Here is a 21,940-nt window from a genome sequence, read left to right as displayed (position 1 = left end):
CTTTTTAAACAACATTAGCAGGTGCAGTGAATCTTTGCTAGAGGTGGTGGCCTTCTCTATTTACCAGGCTCCATTTAGGGAGAAGGAAGCATACAGCTGAGGAGGAGAAGAGGGACAGGTGGATGGCTGTCCACATGGACAGCTTCAGCCAAGAACACTTTCTCAGAAGAGGAAATGGCATCAAATCTGTAGCTATGGAGGCATAGCAGCAAATCTGAGGCCCAAGGGGAAGGCATAGCAAAAAGAAGCACAACAAGTGGCTTTTTGACATGTTTTAGAAATATAGTGTGAATAATAGGTAAACCTGAGCAGCTGATTTGGTGGAGACACAAATTTGTACTATTTGGTTTAGCAATTTTAAGGAACAACATGTTTAAAAGGACAATGTGACAATGCATCCAGGGAGGTGTTTGCCTTATTTTTTCTGAACCTCATTCATGTATTTGCAGCACCAAGCTGCATACTAAACTACTTTTGAAACTGAGTTGAACCAAGTTCAACTTGAGGACCCATACAGCGTGGCACCACTCAGCAGAATTCTTTCTGGAGTGAAAAAAGCTCCAACCCCTGCTTCGCAGCAATCCAGTATCAATGGGGCCACTGGTAGCTGTGAAGTATGTGATACAGAGAACTGTAAGTGTAGTGTAAGTGTAGTATAAGTGTAAGTGTAGTATAAGCTTGCCTCTCTCTTACATGACTTTTAAAGGAATTTGTAAAATGACATTATGATCAGATGTTCCAAAGGAGTATAATAATAATAATAATAATAATACAGGTATTTCTATACCGCCTTTCTTGGTCCTCAGATTTCTCCTTAGACTTTATTCAAGGCGGTTTACATAGGCAGGCAATACTAAATTCCAATAGGGATTTTTACAATTTGAAAGAAGGTTTCTATCTAAAAGGTCAAAAATATCTCTGAATACAAACAAGCCTTTAGGAAGAGTCTGAAGAATCTTTTTGGATGCATGTTGCAATATGTATTCTCTTATTTGTAAAGCTTTATGGTGAGATTTACATATTTTTAAAAAAACAAAAACTACATATTATTTTAAAATGCCAGAAGCATTCCCCAATCCTATTTTGCCATGATCGTGGACACAGGAAGAATTGTGTCATATGCTTATGAGTATATGCTTTGCCCACAAAAGTTTCAAATCCTGGCATCTCCACGTAGGGCTAAGAAAAACCCCGCTTGGAAACTCTGGAGAGCCACTGACTCAGCATAAGGCAGCATCGCAGACTTATTCTTCTGTGTCAAGGCATAATTTTTTTTTAGTATGAAGAGTGCAGCTCAAAAATATGCCATATTTTCATGTAACAGTATATTTCATTGTAGACAGCAGTGAGACCATTCTAAAGATATGTTCAGATAAAAACCTGACCTATTCTACTATTTTTATCTTATCAAGGGTAAAAAAATAGCAGGCCATATTTATCAAATTGACTGTCAAAGAATATAAAGAGATAGTTCTTGTATCTCCTTCTAGGTTACTGTCTCTAATGTATAACCGTAGAAGTATCTATCAATTCCTAACCCCTTATATGTCAGTGCTTTCCAGCAATGGCACAGTGCTGCCAATGGGACATGTGCTGCATCCTGCAGTTGGGTGTCACTCACGGAGGCCTCCTCAAAGTAAGGGAATGTTCTCTTACTTCAAAGCTGCATTGCCCTTATGTCAGTGCTGGAAAGCACTGCAATAAGGGGTTAGGATTGTGCCCTTAGAGAAACAAATCCTGCATGAAATGTAGAAGTGATTTGCTTATATTTCTGACTTCCTTTTACATTAAAAAGGACAAACAAGTAGGGCCAAATGACATGATTAACATCACATCTAGTTTAGCCCTCAGTGGTGGTGGAATGGGGCAGGCTTCAAGCATTCACTTCTGGTATAGCACCTTCTGCCTGCTGCCAAATGGTCTTGTTATACAATGCCACCAAAAGAAAGACAGAAGAGAGAATGAAAGACATCTGCAAGGCACAATGCAGAACAGAGTCACATACGCAGAAGATTCCAGGGGAGTCCAAGGGACTTCATTGTGCATAACTTGGGAACTGAACGGTATCATGAACAGTCAATTTACACTTTTTTCATAAATCAACAAACCTTTTTCAGCGCTCCTGAGTTCGCCCACGTCACCCTGTCTTCAGAACTGCATTTAGCAGAAAGTGCGACAAGCGCTTGTATATATAGCAACGTGAAGAGCACCTTTATGATACAAGTAAAGTGTTCTGCAAAAGTACAAAAACAGATGCTGTCATTCAGGCATTTCAAATTAAGTCCACATTTTAATAGCCAACTGCACACACTATAAATCCGCAAATAATTTTTCCCCAGTTGAGTTATCCAAATCTCAGATGCACCACACCACATTTTCTATGCATAATACCCTATAAAATATATCAAAACAGTCATATCTGTTAGACAAAAGTCTTGCATTTAACCCTGCTTGTTTAAATCAATTTTATTCTTTTAAACACCATCTTTATGTACAAAGTACTAGTAAGTGAGCAAGACATATCTTGGGAATAAAGATTAAACACAACATTATCCTGTGCATCGTGCATGTCATTAAATTAGTGCACAACAATAAAAACATGGACACTTAAAATAAACAGATGAGAGCCTAACATCAAGTTGAAGCTACTGGGCTTGAGGCATCCCAATAGAATCTCTTTCCACTCTGCCAGTACCATTGCCTCACCAAACCTCCACAGCCCTTATCTGGCTCCTTCCTTTGCTACTTCCAGTAATGCTTCACGTTTCCTTCTTCATTTAAAGAGCCTGTGCAATGGAACAAGCTTGTTCCTTCCTATACCAGGTTCTTTAAACAATGGGCTATGCAGAGCATGCCAGAAGTTTGGTGTTGTCAATATGCAGATGACATCCAACTCTAGCATCCAGGACTAGAAAGGCTGAGTACAGTCTGAACCAATGTCTGGCTGCAGGCAAGGACTGGAAGTGGGTTAATAAAGTGAAATTTAATTCAGGGAAGAGAAAGGTGCTCTTTGTCAGCATATTCAGACATGGGACTTCAGTGTATTCTGGATGAAGTTGCATGCTGAAGAATCAAGTGTTGCCTAAAGCTAGGTATGCATTTGTATATCTTTGGCTGGTGCGCCAGCTGTGCCTGCTTTTGAAGAAAGCAGATATGGCCAATGTGCTCAGTGCCTGCCTAGTGGCATCATGTTTGGATTACTGTACTGCATTCCAGCTAGGGTTGCCCCTGAAAACAGTGCAGAAACTTCAACTGGCTCAGAATACGGCAGTCAGGTCCTTTTCTGCGATCTGTCAGTCTGACTACATTACCTTCCCATGCTCTGCAATCGGGACTGGTTATTAGAATGTTTTTAAACCCAATTCAAGGTGCTGGCGATTACCTTTAAAGTCCATCATGGACTTTAAAATATTTCAGCTAAGCATGTGGATACCTAAAAGGCTGCTTCTCCCACACATATCTTCCCACGTACTCTGTTCTTCATCTGAGGCCTTGCTTCAAGTCCCACCTTTAAGCAAGGTACAAGCAGAAGGAACAGGAGGCAGGGCCTTTTTAGTAGCAGCTTGGAACTCTCTCCCTCAAGAGAAAATGTTCCAGTTGCTAGCTGGTTCTAAAACTTTGTTCCAACTATTTCACCAGGCCTTCTGCTTGTTTATTTAATGAATTTTTATCCTGCCTTTCTCCCACTGAAGGTGCTTGAGGTGGCTTATGTTTAAAACCGTAATCAATAAAAACAATAAAACAGTAAAAACAGAGAATTACTTGATGAGAGCTACTGGGTTAAACAATTAAAAAATTTAAATGCTAGTGAATCAGGCCAGGCATCGAAAACTATCCTAAACAAAAACGACTTAAGGGCCCACCGAAAGGTCTCCAAAAAGGGAGCAGTTCTTTGTTCTGGGGGGAGGCAGTTTCACAACTGAGATGCCACTACCAAGAAGGTCCTATTCTTAGTGGCGTTGCTAGGAGGCGCGGGGGGTGTGGGTCACACTGGGTGACGCACACTGGGGGGTGATGCGCTAAAATTGTGGTGGTTATGAGTAACCCCATTGTGTTGTATACCATTTGATGCAGAATTTCCAGCAGAATGCAATGCAAAAAACCAGAGTGAAATATCAAAAGTTTCTATCAAAACTTTCTATCAAAAGTTATGGTCAAAAAACCTGAGAACAAAAATGCATGGAGCCCTATGGAAAGTGAAACCAAGCCATATCGCGCGTATACTCATGTGTAGGGGAACTTGCCTTAGTCCGTCGGAAAGGACAGACTGAGAGGAATCCAATGACACCAAAATGGTCCTGATCCAATGAATGCAGCCCCCCAAAAACACATGAGAAGGAGGTCGCTCCCTCCAAGCTGGTGAATGTATTGAGCCCTATGGAAAGTGAAACTAAGCCACATGGTCGCGTTTACTCGCAAGTAAGCGAACATGCCTTGGCTCCTGGGCAGGTCAGGCAAAGTGAAATGTGAGGCCAACAGAGTGGTCCTGATTCGATGCAAATGGAGTTCAACAAATGCTCCAGAAGGCAGACCCCCCCCCTAAAAAGAATGAAAGAATGAAACAGGTTTGACAGGGTAAGGTGAATCTTTTTCTGTTTTAGGCTGCAATCCTATCCACACTTTCCTGGGAGTAAGCCCCACTGACTATAATGGGACTTACTTCTTAGTATTCTTCTTCTTTACTCAGCATGTGGTTGGTCTGTGGAACTCCTTGCCACAGGATGTGGTGATGGCATCTGGTCTGGATGCCTTTGAAAGGGGATTGGACAAGTTTCTGGAGTTAAAATCCATTACGGGTTACAAGCCATGATGTGTATGTGCAGCCTCCTGATTTTAGAAGTGGGTTATGTCAGAATGCCAGATGCAAGGGAGGGCACCAGGATGCAGGTCTCTTGTTATCTGGTGGGCTCCCTGGGGCATTTGGTGGGCTGCTGTGAGATACAGGAAGCTGGACTAGATGGGCTAGATCCAGTGGGACTGTTCTTATGACAGGCATAGGATTGGGCTCTCAGACTTGTAATGCCAGGTGGGTCCTGATAGTGATATGCTTGAAATAAAAGAACTTAAATTGAACTGGGTAAAGGGTAGGGATGAAAATCTTACTGATTCTTTTTAGGGGAGAGTTGTTATTGCGGGCAGGCTACAGAGAAAATTCACTTGGTGGAACAGGGCTGGCTTCCCCTTATTTATTTGTTTTACTTTAATTATTTATAATTATTTTAATTTGCTTTATGATGGGTCCTGGACAGATTGTCATTCCACAAAATGGGTCCCAGTGCTAAAAGTTTGAGAACTGCTCCAATAAGGTGTTAGTAAGTTAGTAAGTAAGTAGGTAGGTAATCACCATGCCCACCACCTGGAGTGTTGCCCCGCCCACTGCATGAGGGTGATGCGCTGGCCTCCCGTACTGGGTGATGCGAACCCTAGTGACACCACTGCCTATTCTTCTACTTGTTATATGGTGTTTTTGCTTTATTGTTATTATTATTATTATTTTAAATTATATTTTTACGACGACAGCATTTTAAAATTTGGACTACTGAAATGCAACTCAGGTTGCAATCCTATTCACACTTTCCTCTGAGTAAACCCTACTGAACATAATAGGACTTTTGAGTAGTCATGCACAGGACTGGACTGTTATTGTTTTTACAATTATTGCAACTATCCCAAGGAGTCTCTGCAGTGATGGAAAAGCAGGGTACCAATTTCAAAAATAAACAATTATTTGAATCCCCTGCTCTGATTACTAAAAGTGCTGTGGTAGGACAAGTCAGGTGAATGAAAAGATGCATCACACTGAAAATCTGGGGACTAGTTTTTATTGCAGCAATGTAAGTCTTCAGAAAACCTTGCAGACAAATATAATTTGTAATGCACTCTTCAGAAACTCCTAATCTTACTGGTGCTCTGAAGAATCACTTTCAGATAAAGCCACTTTTAACAAACTCAGCATATCCTGTTTGGCTGCCAGTAAATATCAAGTTAAATGTCATGTGCTGCAAGGCTACAACGTCAGTAAAAACCACTTGTCTAGTAAGCAAAAGAGAGGGGGAAAACTATTTCAATTAATCTCTAAATGGTCACACTGCCAACATTTCACTAAATCTTTATTTACTGAGGAAGAATGGGATGCCACTACTTCACTGACCAAATTCTCAGATAACCTATATATTCAGGATTCTGTAGTGGACATTAACACACTGGGTAAATGAAATAGGAAATATGACCTTTCTGTTTTATACTGTCAAACATACACCCAAGGAAAATGTGATTTCACTGAAGAAAGCAGTTTTGTCGTTTGATACCAACTGTGACTGACTGATTAGTAATTGAACATTTATTGTTTAGTATTGGTCAATCATTTTAAAAAGTGCTTCAGTACTTTATTTTACTGTGAGTGATGAAAGGTTATATGTTGGCTTAGGGCCCAATCCTAAGGAGTGCTGTAATGCACGTTTGCAGGCCCTAGCACTGGTGCTAGGCAGTGCTGGCTGACAGTGGGCTAGTGCCAGTGGAGCAACGGACCTCCACTGCTCGGTGGCTGGGTGGACCACTGGGCAGCAGATGTAGGAGGGGGCTTGGGGGGCAGCGGCGTTCCGGGGTGAGGGGAGGCATAGAGAGGATGGGGAGGCAACAGGGTGGGAGGGAGGCAGTACCAGTGGAGCTTTGCTCCACTGGATCCAAAGTCTCCATGTTGGGCTGGCTACCTGACACAGAGGCTCTTCATTATATGTGAACCTTTGGGTCGACCTTCAGCCCCATTGTGGGGCTACTTGGGTTATCTGGGGGAAGGAAACGAAAATCTCCTTTTCTCAGGGAGGTGGCAGCAGCTGCCTGGAGCGCACTAGATGCAGCTGCAGCCATTTTCGGTGCCGCTGCAGCCCCATGCACCGGGCAGCTCAGGATTGGGTTGTTAATCAGCATAGATACATATAAACATGTATTTCAATTTATCATAATTATTCATAACCTTTTCTCCTTTTCTCTGGGGCTAACCTCACCCACTTTCCTCCAAACTCCCACACAGAACTTGTCTTCTAGACCCACTTTTGGCTTATTGTCTGTGAATTCTTTTCGACTTGTCAATATGTTAGTTCAGCTGGGATATCCGGACCTGAATAAAGAACTCCAAATGATGGTGAAGAGACCAGTATGACAACTTCCTTGTTGTTTTAATCAGTCGGGGACCTCCCTAGCCCTGCACCCTGGGGCAAAGGTCAACGATGGCCCCCCTCTGTGGGCTAATCTGCCCCTCCACGTACCTGGAGCGCATGGAACCTTGAGCAACTCTAGGACACATCAGGGAAGCCTCCTGAAACTTCACCAACACTTTAAACTGAAGCAAAATGGAAACACAGGTTCTGATCGTGTCAGGAGGCTCCCATGCAGTCCTTAAGTCACACGAGGCTCCACGCCTGGGGCATTTGTCCCATTTATTCAATGGCAGGTCCGCCATTGATTTTAACTCACATTCTTGTTAGAATAAGCTAAAGTGGCATTGGCCTTCTCTACCACAGTGGGTAACTGCAGAAGTAATTCTGGTTCCTTGTTAACTCTCGTAAACAAACTGGAAGCCTGCCCTGGAAACAGATGTATCCCTCCATGACCCTTTTCCTGGAACAAATTCCCCTCTTTTTGTAGTACTCCTCTTTGCCGTATTCTGGCCCACTGAGGTTTCTGGAACAAAATTTCTCCCTATCTCTTTAAACCTTCAGTTGATTGGCAGATACATTATCAAAATAAACTAGCACCATTGCATAATTGTGCATTATGAAAGAAAAAGTCAGTTACTGTGCATTTTTAATGCATAGGCCATTTTCCTTTAAAAACGTAAAATAAAATCAGCAAACTAAGCATCTTTAAGACCATGATAATCCTTTAAGTCTCACACCCTTTGAATCCTCCATTTATAAACGGACAGAACAACCTCCTGCAAATGCACTGATTTCTAGCATGGCATTTCCCTACTGTGAAAGGCTTAATTTGTGTTCCCTCTTTTGAGATGGATTCAGATCAATTTTTCCTCTCAGAATAAAAAGACTAAGCAGTATAAGGCCATTTACTTTGCTGGAATCAATGTTGGATTGAAAAAAAGATAACTAAGGCCATTCAGCAGTTAATAAGATACTTAATACAATACCCAGGGCCTTGCTTGAAGGTTAAGAGATGCTATTTGAGTACTACTTATTAAATGCTGATTTGCTCAAGGAATACCATACAGATACTATTTAAAACAAAAGAAACACAGTATACACGACAGCCTGCCAGATAAAATTCCAGAACAAGAAAACATGAAAATGACTCCAGAAATATGAATGAGATGACCCACGGAAAGAGTCGTACTCTACTTAAAATTCTAGTAATGGGGGGGGGGAGAAGTGTTACATATATATGTTAGTAACAAAGCAGGCAATACTGGATCTCCCTGCCTTTGTCATCTCCTGTCAGGATCAAAATTTAGACTGATGAGCACTGTGGGTCAGGAATAGTTCTTTATTCTTAAGTTACTCTGTCAAATTTCATGGACAGTGCTAGTGTAATAATAATTACTATCAATCAGAAAGTGGAGGAATGCACAAGCGACCTTCCCAAGTTGATCTCAATAAACAGATTCATTTGGGGGAACAAGTCCTTTAGGCTTCCTGGTTTTAAGCCATTTGGGGCTTTAAATAATGACTACCACTTTGAAGTGGGTCCAAACATTGATGTGCAGTGAGGGATGTTGGTATAATGAGAGAATAATGTGCTCCTGAAAATGTCCCCACTCAGAACTTTTAACAGTGTTTTTTTTTATTAAACACCAACCGCTACCATTTTCAAACATTTTTCAAAGGTAACCCTATCTAGATGCTAGAGCACACTGCAGTAGTCGAAACATGATGTGGTGAACACATGCCAAAGACCTCGAAGAACGAGGTCAAGTCCACTTTTTCCAAGAACAGGCAACACTGGTGCACTAACCAATTTTACATACTGTCCTGTTGAAGCTCAACCTAACTGAAGGCTTTTAGTCACCTTATTAAGTGCCATCTTCATGCATTAAGAGGACAAAAGACTCCTCACACAAAGACTATGCCATTTAATAGAACATGCCTGATGCTAAAAAAAAAAATCACAACCAGAGTCAATAGTGTATCAATTTTAATTTAGTGTTCTAAAGAGTTATATTAGTAAAGAGAAAAATGCTATTCTGCAATACCTATAGCAACAAATTTTCAGCACTAGAGGGATAGGAGATAGAACATTTTGGTAAAGAATTACCGTAGACACTTGCCTATAGTAAGTGAAATTTTTGCCAAGTAATCAAGCTCCAATTATCACTTCGCCTTATCTCCAGGTCAATCAGAGGGCAAAGCCTTTCAACTCTGAAAAGTTTCCTTTCTCAAGCAGCAGGCAGACAGGCACCAAGTTTCTCAAGCAGCAGGCAGGCACAGCTCCTTAGAAGCAGTTTGTTAACCTTTTATTCTCCTTCCTTCTGCTGCAGCCTGGTTCTGCTTTGCAAATGCTTGCAAAGCAGGTCTGTTTTTTGAAACACCAGGATGGGAATCCTCCTTTCCATCTGAAGCAGGCTACAATTCAATGCACCCTTACTTAAGAATAACACCCATGGAAAGCAGTGGGTCTACTTCTGAGGAAAAAGGGTTGCAAATATATGCAGCTGCATCTCTCTGCTGTGAATTGAATTGCACACTCCCAATTCTGTGTTATGGATTGTATGTTGTACGTAGAGCTTCTGCTTAACACACCAGACACCTAAAGGTGGATTTGATTCATGGTTCTCCTGCAGAGGTTTCCAACCTTTTTCACTTGCACATCCCTAGGCAGCCCATTTCCATAAACTGTACTCTTCATATTAGCAAAATGTTTGTAATTAATAATACAAGCCCTCATCTCCTCTATATGAAAGCCCAGGCTTCATGTATTTATCACAGTGTTTTCTCTTTTTATCTGTTTGAAGAACAGAAGACTCTGCCTTTTGCACCAGAAGTGTGCTGAGAAATTCTGGGTGATTGATCACTTTCCATATTATCTTTCAGCTTTTTTACTGTGCTGGTTTTCAATCAGTGGTTCAAACATGAATTGATGACCAAAAACTAGCTACTGGTGGGGCTTTCACAGCCAACTAGCTACCTCCCTTCCTGCCTTGCTGGTGCTTGCAAGGCATTCCTGTCTCGCAAGGCATTCTGGAGCATGACCTGCTTTTTTCTACCATTATTCCATTCTTTTTCAAGTACCCCTAAAGGTCCTGTTGAGTGTCCCTGGGAGTACATGAATACCAGGTTGGGAACCACTGTTTTACTGGTATGTTGTTAACTTACACATGTTTACAGTGCACTTACTCTGATAGTGCTTACAAAAAGGTGATGAAGAACAGAACTTAAAAAGAATAAAAATGTATCTTAAGATCTTTTATGTTTTTAATAGAGACTACAGTTCTTAGGTAACAATTAGTGGTGGGTTATTTTTCAGGATCTGGCCTCGAATAAAATCAGACAAAACTATAGTCAGACACCCCCCTAAGTTTAACCCCCGACTTATCCGATGGTCATAGAAAATTTCATGATTGTTGGCTCAAAACCTGCCCTCGACTTATCTGTGGGAACGACTTATGGGCGGGTGTCTGCGGTAGGTCAGCAATTTTAGCTCATAAAATTAAAGGCTTTAAACCTGACAAAAGCAGTGTTAAATAATTTCTGCTTCAAAAATATTTTAGAATTCCAATAACTTATGCTTGAATTTATATATGCAGCAACCATTACAGACTGCATATAATAGTAATTATCTCTAACGTGTATGAGACAATTGCTATGATCTGAGAAGTTAAATTAAAAAAAATTATTCTCTTTCACCCTTAGGCACTCATAGTTCAGTGTGAAATATTAAGCATTCCCACTACAGCAAAAAGATGAAAGTCAGACAAGACCTCCTCCTCCTCCCCTCCCCACAAGTCAAGGAATTTAATAGTAATTCTCAGGCCTCATGGTTTTCCTGTACTGTTGACTGATAAAGATGAGAAGACAGGAATTATAGATAAGCCTGTCAAACAGAACAAAAATTTCTGCCAACCTTTAAAAGTAAAGCAAAGTTATTAAATGAGCATACATACATCAGGAAAGGTCTGATTTGCTGTGCTTTTTTTAAAAAGCCACCTAGAAAAACAGTGTGCTTTGCTTATGCATTTGTTGTAATATACCTTTGTGCAATGGCTGTGGCATTGTTAAAATCTGGATGAGCAAAAGCGATGAAACATCTCTATAAAGCATTGGAACCTCTTGTTGGTCTTCACTGCACATCCTGAAAAAGTACGGAAATGATATTTAGCATAATAAATCATCATAATTTCTTCTCAATTTTAATAGCGGATTTTCTTCCCTAAATGCAATATTATTTAATTATAAGCTCACCAGAAAATGTTAATTTGTTGAACTAGAAGCTTGAGCTGTTACAAAAACAATCAAGAGTCTGGATCTCCGCTATGATTTATGATAGACAATATGATCTTTGAAGTTTCACAAAATACTAATTTGGCACCAAAACTGAAACCATATACTTGAAGGTTCAGGGGTAATTTGATCGCTTTTGTGACATGTGTAAACCTTCCACACAGAGAATGTTCCCTTATCAGTCTTCCATGGTGAAGCATTAAGATCCCTGACATGTAATATAATGCAAATTCTTATATTTAACAATTTAAGGGTGCAATCCTAACCAACTTTCCAGCACTGGCAGAGCTGTGCCAGTGGGGCATGTGCTGCATCCTGTAGTTGGGGGGCAGTCATGGAGGCCTCCTCAAGGTAGGGCAATGTTTGTTCCCTTACCTCGGAGTTTCATTGCCCTTATGTCAGTGCTGGAAAATTGGTTAGGATTGCGGCCTAAAAGAAATGCAAATATGTATTTAAAAGTGCAAGTACAAAAGAAAGGGTAAGTTTGCCTGTTTTTCAATGAAAAATATATTTGTAAGTTATTATAATAGGGTTAACTAAATTTCAAAGATCTTTGATACAGCATTATATATAATTCCCTACACACATAAGAAACATGTGCATCAAGCAATGCTAGATACAACCAGAGGAGAGTGGTATAAGGCAAAACTGATGAAGTAATCCTTTGAGGAATGTAGGATCCTTTTTCAAAAAGACTGATTTACTAGGTTGACCATGATCTGTGACAAACTAACTTTATGCTTTGAGGTTGTACAGTCTCTGTGAAATGATACACCATTTTAATCAACTATTCTGCATTTCTGTTAATTCAATGGATCAACAGATGAAGAAGCAGTATAATGAAAAAATGTCCATGACTAATGTAGACTGACATGTATACAGCTAAGCAATGCCACCTACAAGTAGAAATTTTATTACCATAGAAACTCTTATGGTTGAAGAGGCAAGGTGCTTTCGATCTAAAAAGTAGCTTGCCTCTTGAGCAATTAGGGTTGTTTTAATGGAATGTTAACCTTACAATTTTGTATAAGAAATTTGCATTGGTTCCTAAATTCCCCCTCCCACTTTAAAAAAAACTCATTTATAAATCTGCAAGTATTCATTACTTACACACACACACACACACACACAAAATTGTACATGGACACAAATTCAAAACATAAACATTTAAAAACTAAACAAAATTAACCCAAGCTGTTATGTCTATTGAACAAGATTAGCTGCAATCTTAATTTTCTTTTGTAAGACACACATCTGTTTCACATGCTGATTCATAAATCAGATTCACAAATCTGTTTCACTGTTTAGTTAATAAGTAAACTTAGAACAGATCTCTTTATTCTCTTTTTTCTGTTTGCATTTCAAATAGATCTTTAATGATTAATTATCAGTTTCCAGTTTAGAAAAATGGTCTTAGATCAAAAGTGTTCTGCTAGTAACAGAAAGCGTCTTCTGTCAAGTAATCCTAAATTTAGAAATTCTCTCAGTGGTTCTCACACATTTAGCTCCAGGACTCACTTTTTAGAATAAGAATTTGTTAGGACCCACCGGAAGTGATGTTATGACCGGAAGTGACATAATCAAGCATGAACATTTTTAACAATCCTAGGCTGCAATCCTACCTACACTTACCCAGAAGTAAGACCCACTGACTATCGTGTTAAAGGAGTATACATAATACCTTGTTAAAAGTACAGGACCGTAACATTTCCCCAAATGCAGTCACATAACATGGTAGCATCAAGTCTAATATATTAAAAATAAAATATTGAAATGAATGGGGACCCACCTGAAATTGGCTCGCGACCCACCTAGTGGGTCCCGACCCACAGTTTGAGAAACACTGCTCTGACTTATGCACATTTTTGTGTAAGACTTTGCACAAGGTCTTTTCAAGGCTTACGAGAGTCTCTCTGCTACAGACTTACCTTTTTCATATTTCTCATTGTTGAATTTGTATTGTACTGTGAACCACAATACACTGCGACAAAAAGTGTTCCGCCAGTGATTGCATAAGGGTACGAGTAATAGCACCACTTTCTCTTCCACTCATTTTTTAGATCAGGATGTGTAAGTGTGTTAACTGTTTTTTATTCTCAAAGAACTATAAAAATACAGTTTTGCAGGATGCAAACCAAACACAAACTCTTGCAGAGATCAATCAGAAGTTTCAATTTACATAGCATATGAGGACTAAACTTGGCACGACGATGGAGATGCACAAATACATCGGTCTCTGCAAATAGCAGGGGTAGGGAGCTATCTGGATCACAGCCACAGTGCAAAGTTAACCATTTCTGCCTGTACCACTTCCCTGATGAAAAGCCCCAAGGGCTGCTCTTTGTCCTGTTGGTAAAAACGAGGTTTGTACATTATGTTTTTACTAAAGGGACAAACAGCAGCTAAACAGGAGTCTTTAGAAAAATTGTTTGGGGGGGGTTAAACCTGCACTCCCAATGCTGCTCGCAAGCCCCAACGGCTGCTAGTTGCAAACACTTTAAATAAACAGAGATACCTTCACATATCTCCATCTATGTTGGCTCTGAGAAAGTCTGCCAACACTGCAAAAATATTCAACACATGCAGGAATATGCTAACAATTTCCTTAAATTATTCATTTTGAGAACTGACGAAGTTATATAAAATAACAAGGTTTTTGATAAGCTCCTTTAGTGTACGTCAAGCACCAAAGAACATTAAGCACTTGAACTGCTCCATCATTTATTATGAGTCTAAGCAACTTCATCATCATGCTGAAACTGCATTTATAAGTCTATTTAGAGTATGGAAATGAACCATCCTGCTAATCCTCCAGTAAGGGCTGATAAGTGTGGCTTCTTCTGTGCCAAAGAAGCAGTTAATAAAAAGAAAATTAACATCTAACATTGATAAAACAATTTTTTGGTAAAATAAATCAAATTGTGCCATGTTTGCATAAAGAGTATGTGGTTGGCAACCTTCAGTCTCGAAAGACTATGGTATAAGCCTACAGCACCCAGTATTCCCAGGTGGTCTCCCATCCAAGTACTAACCAGGCCTGACCCTGCTTAGCTTCCCAGATCAGACGAGATTGGGCATGTGCAGGGTAACACATAAGGCCCACAGACTGAATCCAGCCTCTGTTATAATTAGGCTCTCCCATCTTGATAATTTGGCTCTCTCATCTTGAAAATATGAATTAGATTTGAACATTTTCTCTTGTCATTTTCAGCTAATGAGTTTCTATGTAAGAACGAAGTGCTTATTTCAGGCCATTATCTGCTTAATGATGTCACTTTCTGCTTAATGATGTCACGCCCGGCCCTCAGCAGACACCATGAATAATAACTTTGGCCCTCTGTATAAAACAAATTTGGCATCTCTGTTCTATACCATACTGTAACTAGTATGTAGGTAGTATGACAAAACTGACAAATTAGTTACCCAATTTTTATTAACATCTAACATTGATAAAATTTTACATCTGTGATGCAGTAGCGGCAGCAAAGGAAAGGCCAGCCTTGCTTTGTGCAAGGCCTTTTATAGGCCTTGAGCTATTGCAAGACCTTCATTCATTCAAATAAGTTCATCTTTAATATATTCATTTATGTAAACTTATGTAAATTTATTCCAATTTTACATGTAAATTAATTTCCCCCCCCCGGGCCCCTGACACAGTGTCAGAGAGATGATGTGGCCCTCCTGCCAAAAACTTTAGACACCTCTGATCTATATGATTGTTGTATTTGAATTGCTTCTACTCATTTTCTGTCCAACTGCATCCCTCAACAGCTTAGTTTAGTAATAACCTGAATTGCTTACATCCATTGCACTTAGTATCAACTTATTTCCATTGCCCTGTAAAGACAAGATCACACAGATGCACTCAGATGGTTGAGTCCTGTCCTGTGAGGATAAACAATATGTGAATCTGAACGTATCATGTGTGTTTTTACAACTACTGATTGTTCAAATTTGCTGCATATGTTGTATGTTTTGTTTGTTGTAAGCCCCTGATTTTTAAGACAGCAGAACATGGCAGTGGCAGTGAAGAAGGCCAATTCTATGCTTGGGATCATTAGGAAGGGTCTTGAGAACAAAATGGTTAGTATTATAATGCCGTTGTACAAATCGATGGTAAGGCCACACCTGGAGTATTGTGTCCAGTTCTGGTCGCCGCATCTCAAAAAAGACATAGTGGAAATGGAAAAGGTGCAAAAGAGAGCGACTAAGATGATTACGGGGCTGGGGCACCTTCCTTATGAGGAAAGGCTACGGCGTTTGGGCCTCTTCAGCCTAGAAAAGAGACGCTTGAGGGGGGACATGATTGAGACATACAAAATTATGCAGGGGATGGACAGAGTGGATAGGGAGATGCTCTTTACACTCTCACATAATACCAGAACCAGGGGACATCCACTAAAATTGAGTGTTGGGCGGGTTAGGACAGACAAAAGAAAATATTTCTTTACTCAGCGCGTGGTCGGTCTGTGGAACTCCTTGCCACAGGATGTGGTGCTGGCGTCTAGCCTAGACGCCTTTAAAAGGGGATTGGACGAGTTTCTGGAGGAAAAATCCATTATGGGGTACAAGCCATGATGTGTATGCGCAACCTCCTGATTTTAGGAATGGGTTAAGTCAGAATGCCAGATGTAGGGGAGAGCACCAGGATGAGGTCTCTTGTTATCTGGTGTGCTCCCTGGAGCATTTGGTGGGCCGCTGTGAGATACAGGAAGCTGGACTAGATGGGCCTATGGCCTGATCCAGTGGGGCTGTTCTTATGTTCTTATGTAACATGGTTAAGTTAAAAAATATTAATATACTTTTATGGCTTAAACAAAAAACAAAATGGGATCCAAGTATTACCATATGAAAGGATGCACGGAACAGTCTTGGGATATAAAACGTTCAAGGGGAGCTGTAATGTATAAAATTTTGTTCCTTAAAATGGCAGAATGGAGCAAAATATATAGACCCATTTGATGTCTTACAAGGTTAACACACTCAAGCTTCACGGAGAAATCTTTCTGTAGAACTGTACTTACTGCAAATTCTGATCATGCATCAACTGTGTTAGTTTCTTCCATGGGTTGTAAGCAGAATCAATGCTGTAGAGTCGCATGTGCATAGCCAACACATGAAATAGTTGATCTGAATTGGTAAGTGGAGAAAAATAGGTGGTGAGTTAGTAATTTAATTAGATGGAACTGAAATATTTCATTTTCATTGCAAGGATTTGTTTCATCTTTTAGTCATTTAAACAACTATACTGCTGTAAGTGGTAACCATTTATTGAGAGATAGGTAGCCCATCCTCCACAGCTGTTTTAGTACATGCAAAAGATCCAGTGTCATGCACTATAGGAGGCTAGGCTTAGACCAGGTAGTCCTTGACTTGAATCCTGTATCAATTACATAGAACAAAGGATTTTCTTGGGCCACTGTTTCAGTTTAATCTATTCTATAGGGCTATCATGATAACAGATTTTTTAACAATTTGTTCTTTTCTCTTACCTACTATTTAAATAAGATATTTACTATCATATGTTTGAATATTCTTAACATCAATACAGACAAATGCCTAAATTAGAACAATGGCATACCAATTTTTCAGAAAACAGGTTTTTCAATGTTTCCACAATTTGAACCTACAAGCTATCTTTTGAAGTCATTAAAAGTGGTTCCTAGTCTTTACTCAAAGCAGGGGTCTCCAAACATTTTGACAAGAGGGCAGCATGAAATATCTGGCGGAGCGCTGATGGCCGGTAAAAAATTTAAATATAAAATTTAAATAAATAAATTAGAGCTGGAACTTAGATGAATGAATAAATGAATGAGTGGGCTCATTCACTCAGCCTCTATGGACCTCAGAACACCCTTCAGATGCAATCAGAGCACAGCTCTGGTCATGTTCAGTCCTCTTTCAGGGGACAAGAGGTTGGTCACGGGCCGGATAGAGGCTCACTGCAGGCCACACCTGGCCCCCAGGCCAGGGTTTGGAGACCCTTCCTCAAAGATAAAGGAACCACTAAGTGCTTGTGGGGCCATTATGGGAGTAATGGCTTAGCAGTGATGGTACTTCTGGGTTTGCACTGCCATCATCAATTAAGTAAAAAGGAGTGTTTTCAGACTTACCTGGCGGTGGTGAGAACCTGGGTTTTGCAGCATCTCCAGCTGCCACGTATGTTCGAAAAATCCCTTTTTTTACTTAGTCTGCAGCAGAGCAAACCTGTAAATACTATCACCATCATCCTGCAGTCTCTGCTGGTTGCCATGACTTAAAGAGGAAAACTTGTTTCCTGTTGCCCTGCAGAGTCACGACCTCCGGGTTGGGAAACACTGCCATAAAAGCTCTCTCTTTTACAAGGGCACTGATAATAATATGGGTACAATCCAAAGTTATGTTTTCCACTTAAATGATTAACGTTAAAACTGTTCAACTTTGATTCACTTTGTAAACATGATAACTGCTAACAATGCCAGAGATTTTCCAAGCCATCTCTGACTTTGTATATAATCATTATCACTTTGTGTATAGATCTCCTGTCATCAAATGCAGAGGTGCTACATTTCAACATAGCTAGAAGTGAGTGGAGTTCCTTCTACTTGGCAATAGTTGGAAACAAAATGAAACAAAATGAACCAGTTTAGAAAATGCATTTTATGAGATAAATGAAATATGATTGCTGAGATCTTTTCTGGACTCAAACCACAAGGCTGATGTATACTAGAATTATAAGAAAGTAATCCAGAAGAAATTATTCTATATAATTTTTCTCTCCTGTTCAAGCCAGGCTTTCATCTCTTCAGTGGAGGCATCACTATCAGAATGGCCCTGTGGTTCTGCATCTCCTGCAGTGTTCTCAATATCTTCCCATGTGCTTCTTTGTATGTAAATTGGTATTAAAACTGTACATATTTTGCTGTATTTTTATAACATTCAAGCAACATTTTTACTTTTTTTCTTGACTCTTTCAGATACACTAAGAGTACAACAAAAACTAAGCTTCCTTTGTTGTTGGTACAATGTTTTCCACATAAGAAATAACTTTTCATTCTTCATTATTTACAATGTTTTCTATTACCCTTCATCTTTGTTCTTCTCTCCTCTACACAGTTGCTTCCACCTAACAGAATCCTAGAGATACCACACTTAAATATAAATACACGAGGGAATTAATTTATTTTCCACAAATAGACAATTATTCATTGGTATTTGGGAGGCCAAAATGGTCTCAAGCTGAAGTCAGCTGATTCTTATAGAGCTTGAGGGCTGTAATTAGCTCGTGGGGGTTTGTGAAATAATTGAAGGCAGTGGAACTGATTGCTCTCACCTGTTTCCTGAATCAGATGCAGTGAATGAGAACAAAACAAGTTCTCATTTCTGTTGGCAAAAGATTCTGCAAAGAAATGCCTTCTCCTCATTAAATTTGTTTTGTATCATATCCAAAAAAAGAACCCTCACATCTTTTTCTGAAATTAGATATTTTTGCTATCCAACTCAACTCCTCTAAAAAAAAATGTGCCAATATAGAAAATATACAATTGCTATAAAAACAAAAAGTATCAACCAGCAGAAACGAGCTCCAAATCAGGGTACATTCACAAGTTAAAGCCAAACCACATGCCAAACCATAGTTTCTATGCACAAGCAGGCTTGAGCCCTCAGGCCTGCATGCTTCCTTTCTCCTTATGCATCAATATTTCTGCACTTACTTTCTGATTCTTGACAAATTACAGTCTGACATTTACTATGGCTTATTCAAACATTGTTTGCCAACAAAACAGTATGCAACACTGATTTGCAAGTAACCGTAGTCTCCATAAACCACAGCTTGCCTTTTGAACAAAACAGTAAACTACAATTTGTCAAAACCCCGAAGTTAAGAACAATGGTACCTGTGGGGAGGAGGGAGTTGAAATTTGCGTGTGTTAATACCAAACCATGGTTTAGCCTTAACTCTGAACCACTACATTAAAACCCAAAGACTCTGCATGTTATGGTCTATGCAGGGCGTACCTACACCCCCCATAACCTGGGGCAGAGTTCCTCGGGGAAAACAGAAATCATCATGTCATCACTTCTGGTTATCTTTGGAAGAGAAGGTGGCAGCTACGCAATTTGTCCACCGCCTTCTTTCTCATCCTCTGGAGGCTCTGAGCCAGAAAGACGGAAAAACTTGGTGTAGATTTGAGTATGTATGGTAGTTTGTCAGCTCTGCAAAACATTCATTTTTATTTTGTTCTTCTCTGCTCCTATATGTAAATACGAACAAGTCTCCATTTGGTTTTCAATACAGAATAAATAAAAGATGTATGATTAGAAAATATTTCTTTGTTTCCAAGATTAATGAAAATGCTTGGAGATTTGCACATTCAAAAAGCACTTTCTGCCTCAACAGTCATTCCTCTAATAGCCGCGAATAATTGCGATTATAGCTATTCTTTTTTCTTGCTTTCTTGATACCATCAAAAATCTTTTGAAGGTTCTATTGCATTGGGCTTCAAATATCAATGTGTGGGGTTCTTTTAATAGGATACTTTATACATGCCAAACTATGAAGCCTTAAAAAGAACCACTGAAATAGCTAGACTTAGTTCACTTGTTCCTGTCACACTGTCTTAGCCCCAGGCATGAGCAGCTACATTAATCATTCCTAATTTTACTTCCCAGCATACAGCTTCCCCCTCAGCGCAATCTACTAAAACAGCACTTGACCTATTTGCTCCCACATCTTCACTGACACTTACTGCTGTAACAGCTCACCTGGGACACCATATTCCATATCTAATCAACAAGCTTTACAATTGTTACAAGACTAGGGCAGAACACTGTACTTAATCACAAGAAAGACACCTCATTACCCAAAATTCAAGGGAATGACTGAAAGATCTATGGCAGCAAGAATTTGGAAGCATTTAATTGGGCTACACTTGGACAGAAGCATGCTTGGAGAGTAATAAGCAGAACAGCCCAACACTAGTAAAAGATCTTTCTTATATATTTAAATCTAAATCCTGCATTAAAAACACTAGAAAGGAAACTTTAATCCTTTGCCCCTGCCACAGTTCCTATTTGAATCAGGAGCTTCCTATAGCTGCCCATGAGAAAGGATACATTAACAATATAAACAATGCTTCAACACGTAGTGTGGCCCCAAAGTTCCCCCCCAAATGTGTCTTGTTCTGCTAGAACAGTGGTGGCCAAATCGCAGCATGCCACATGCCACTTTTTATATTGATAATCCTCAACACGCCATTCCATAATGCCCCCTCACACACCCCTTCTGCCCCCCCACCTACAAGACTACACCCTCCCACCCCCATGTTTCACCCCCTCATTCCGCTCACCTCTGGTGGCGTCCCTGCTGAGTACAGCTTGGCTGGGCTACCCCATGCTGTTAATAAGGGTTGGAGCCTGCGCCACTTGCCTCTGGTGGTGGCAGGACCTGCCACACTTCATTCTTCCCTGCCACGCCAAACATCAGACTGGAGAAGTACAGCTCCAGCACGCCTTGCATGTGGGCAACTGGTGTTCAAGTGACCTGCGCTAGTTCCGGCTTGGTGGTGGCCTTCACACGGAGGGCCCAATCCTATCCAATTTTCCAACCTTGGTGCGGCCATGCCAATGAGGCACGCACTGCATCTTGCAGTAGGAGAACAGTCACGGAGGCCTGCTCCAGGTAAGGAAAAATTTGTTCCCTTTCCTCAGGGCTGCACTGCAGTTGCACTGCACTGCGCTAGAAAGTTGGATAGGAATGGGGCCTGAGTCATTTCGCATATTTGGGCATGGAGGCTTTGCCCAGGTCAGTGATGGGGGAGAGTGGCTAAAGTGTCTGTTGGCCACCCTGTGCTAGAAGGTACTTCTTTTAGAAGCAGGAAGTTGGGAAATTTTATTCATTTTACCCAGCGTCTTGCCGAACAATTCTCCCCAGGCATTTCTTCTGGGCCAGAAAATGTAGCTCTCCTTCGTCATTATGTTACTGAACATGGAGATGTTCATTGCTCATGTTGCACAATGATGCAGGGGTGTGACTAAGCAGAGTGCTCCCGCTTCCCCTCTCACTATGTTCAGTGATCACATGGAGATGAGTGAGTGGCTTGCACCAGCCTCTGACAACATATCTGAGGAGAGGTGGGCACAGAAGTTCTCAGAAACTGCTTCTGCTTTGTACACTTTACTGGGCACCTTTCTTCTTTACTCAGATGTATATAAAGTTCTGAAGTTTCCTAGACTCCTGATTTGTGCCTTTGTGCTATTTCTATGAGCAGCAAGTATGCCTCCTGGAACAAAGTGTCCCATTGGGACAAGGTGTCAAGGTAAGAGAAGACTCTGCAAGTTAACCACCTGTGCGAGTTTAGCAGCAGGGCAAGGAAACCAGGCCAGGCAAGGGAAATCACTTCCCTTGAGAAGAGAAGTCCATCTACATTAAGCTTCTTGATAAACCCCAAACAAGCACACAAAACTATGCAGTCAGAAAGCCAGTAGCAGGGTGGGGGCTATCCAGTGTTCTG

At 40.4% G+C, this 21,940-nt stretch overlaps 1 protein-coding gene and 1 pseudogene across 6 annotated transcripts in view; both read right to left on the bottom strand.

Moving 5' to 3' along the window:
* UBR3 (ubiquitin protein ligase E3 component n-recognin 3) overlaps positions 1-21,940 on the bottom strand; it is a 133,435-nt gene that overhangs the window by 10,890 nt on the left and 100,605 nt on the right. For all 6 annotated transcript variants that reach the window (XM_066612171.1, XM_066612165.1, XM_066612167.1 and 3 more), the window contains 3 exons: positions 16,472-16,577; positions 11,198-11,298; positions 2,109-2,233 (listed from right to left, as the gene is read on the bottom strand). In XM_066612171.1, coding sequence (XP_066468268.1) covers positions 2,109-2,233; positions 11,198-11,298; positions 16,472-16,577 — 332 coding nt within the window. The remainder of the gene's footprint in view (positions 1-2,108; positions 2,234-11,197; positions 11,299-16,471; positions 16,578-21,940) is intronic.
* Positions 14,431-14,554, bottom strand: LOC136637905 (5S ribosomal RNA; annotated as a pseudogene).

Source organism: Tiliqua scincoides, chromosome 1 (assembly GCF_035046505.1).
Source record: "Tiliqua scincoides isolate rTilSci1 chromosome 1, rTilSci1.hap2, whole genome shotgun sequence".
In the NCBI taxonomy this organism is placed as follows: Eukaryota; Metazoa; Chordata; class Lepidosauria; order Squamata; family Scincidae; genus Tiliqua; species Tiliqua scincoides.
Note: the sequence above shows the minus strand (reverse complement) of the source record. Positions and strands in the feature narration are given on the sequence as shown.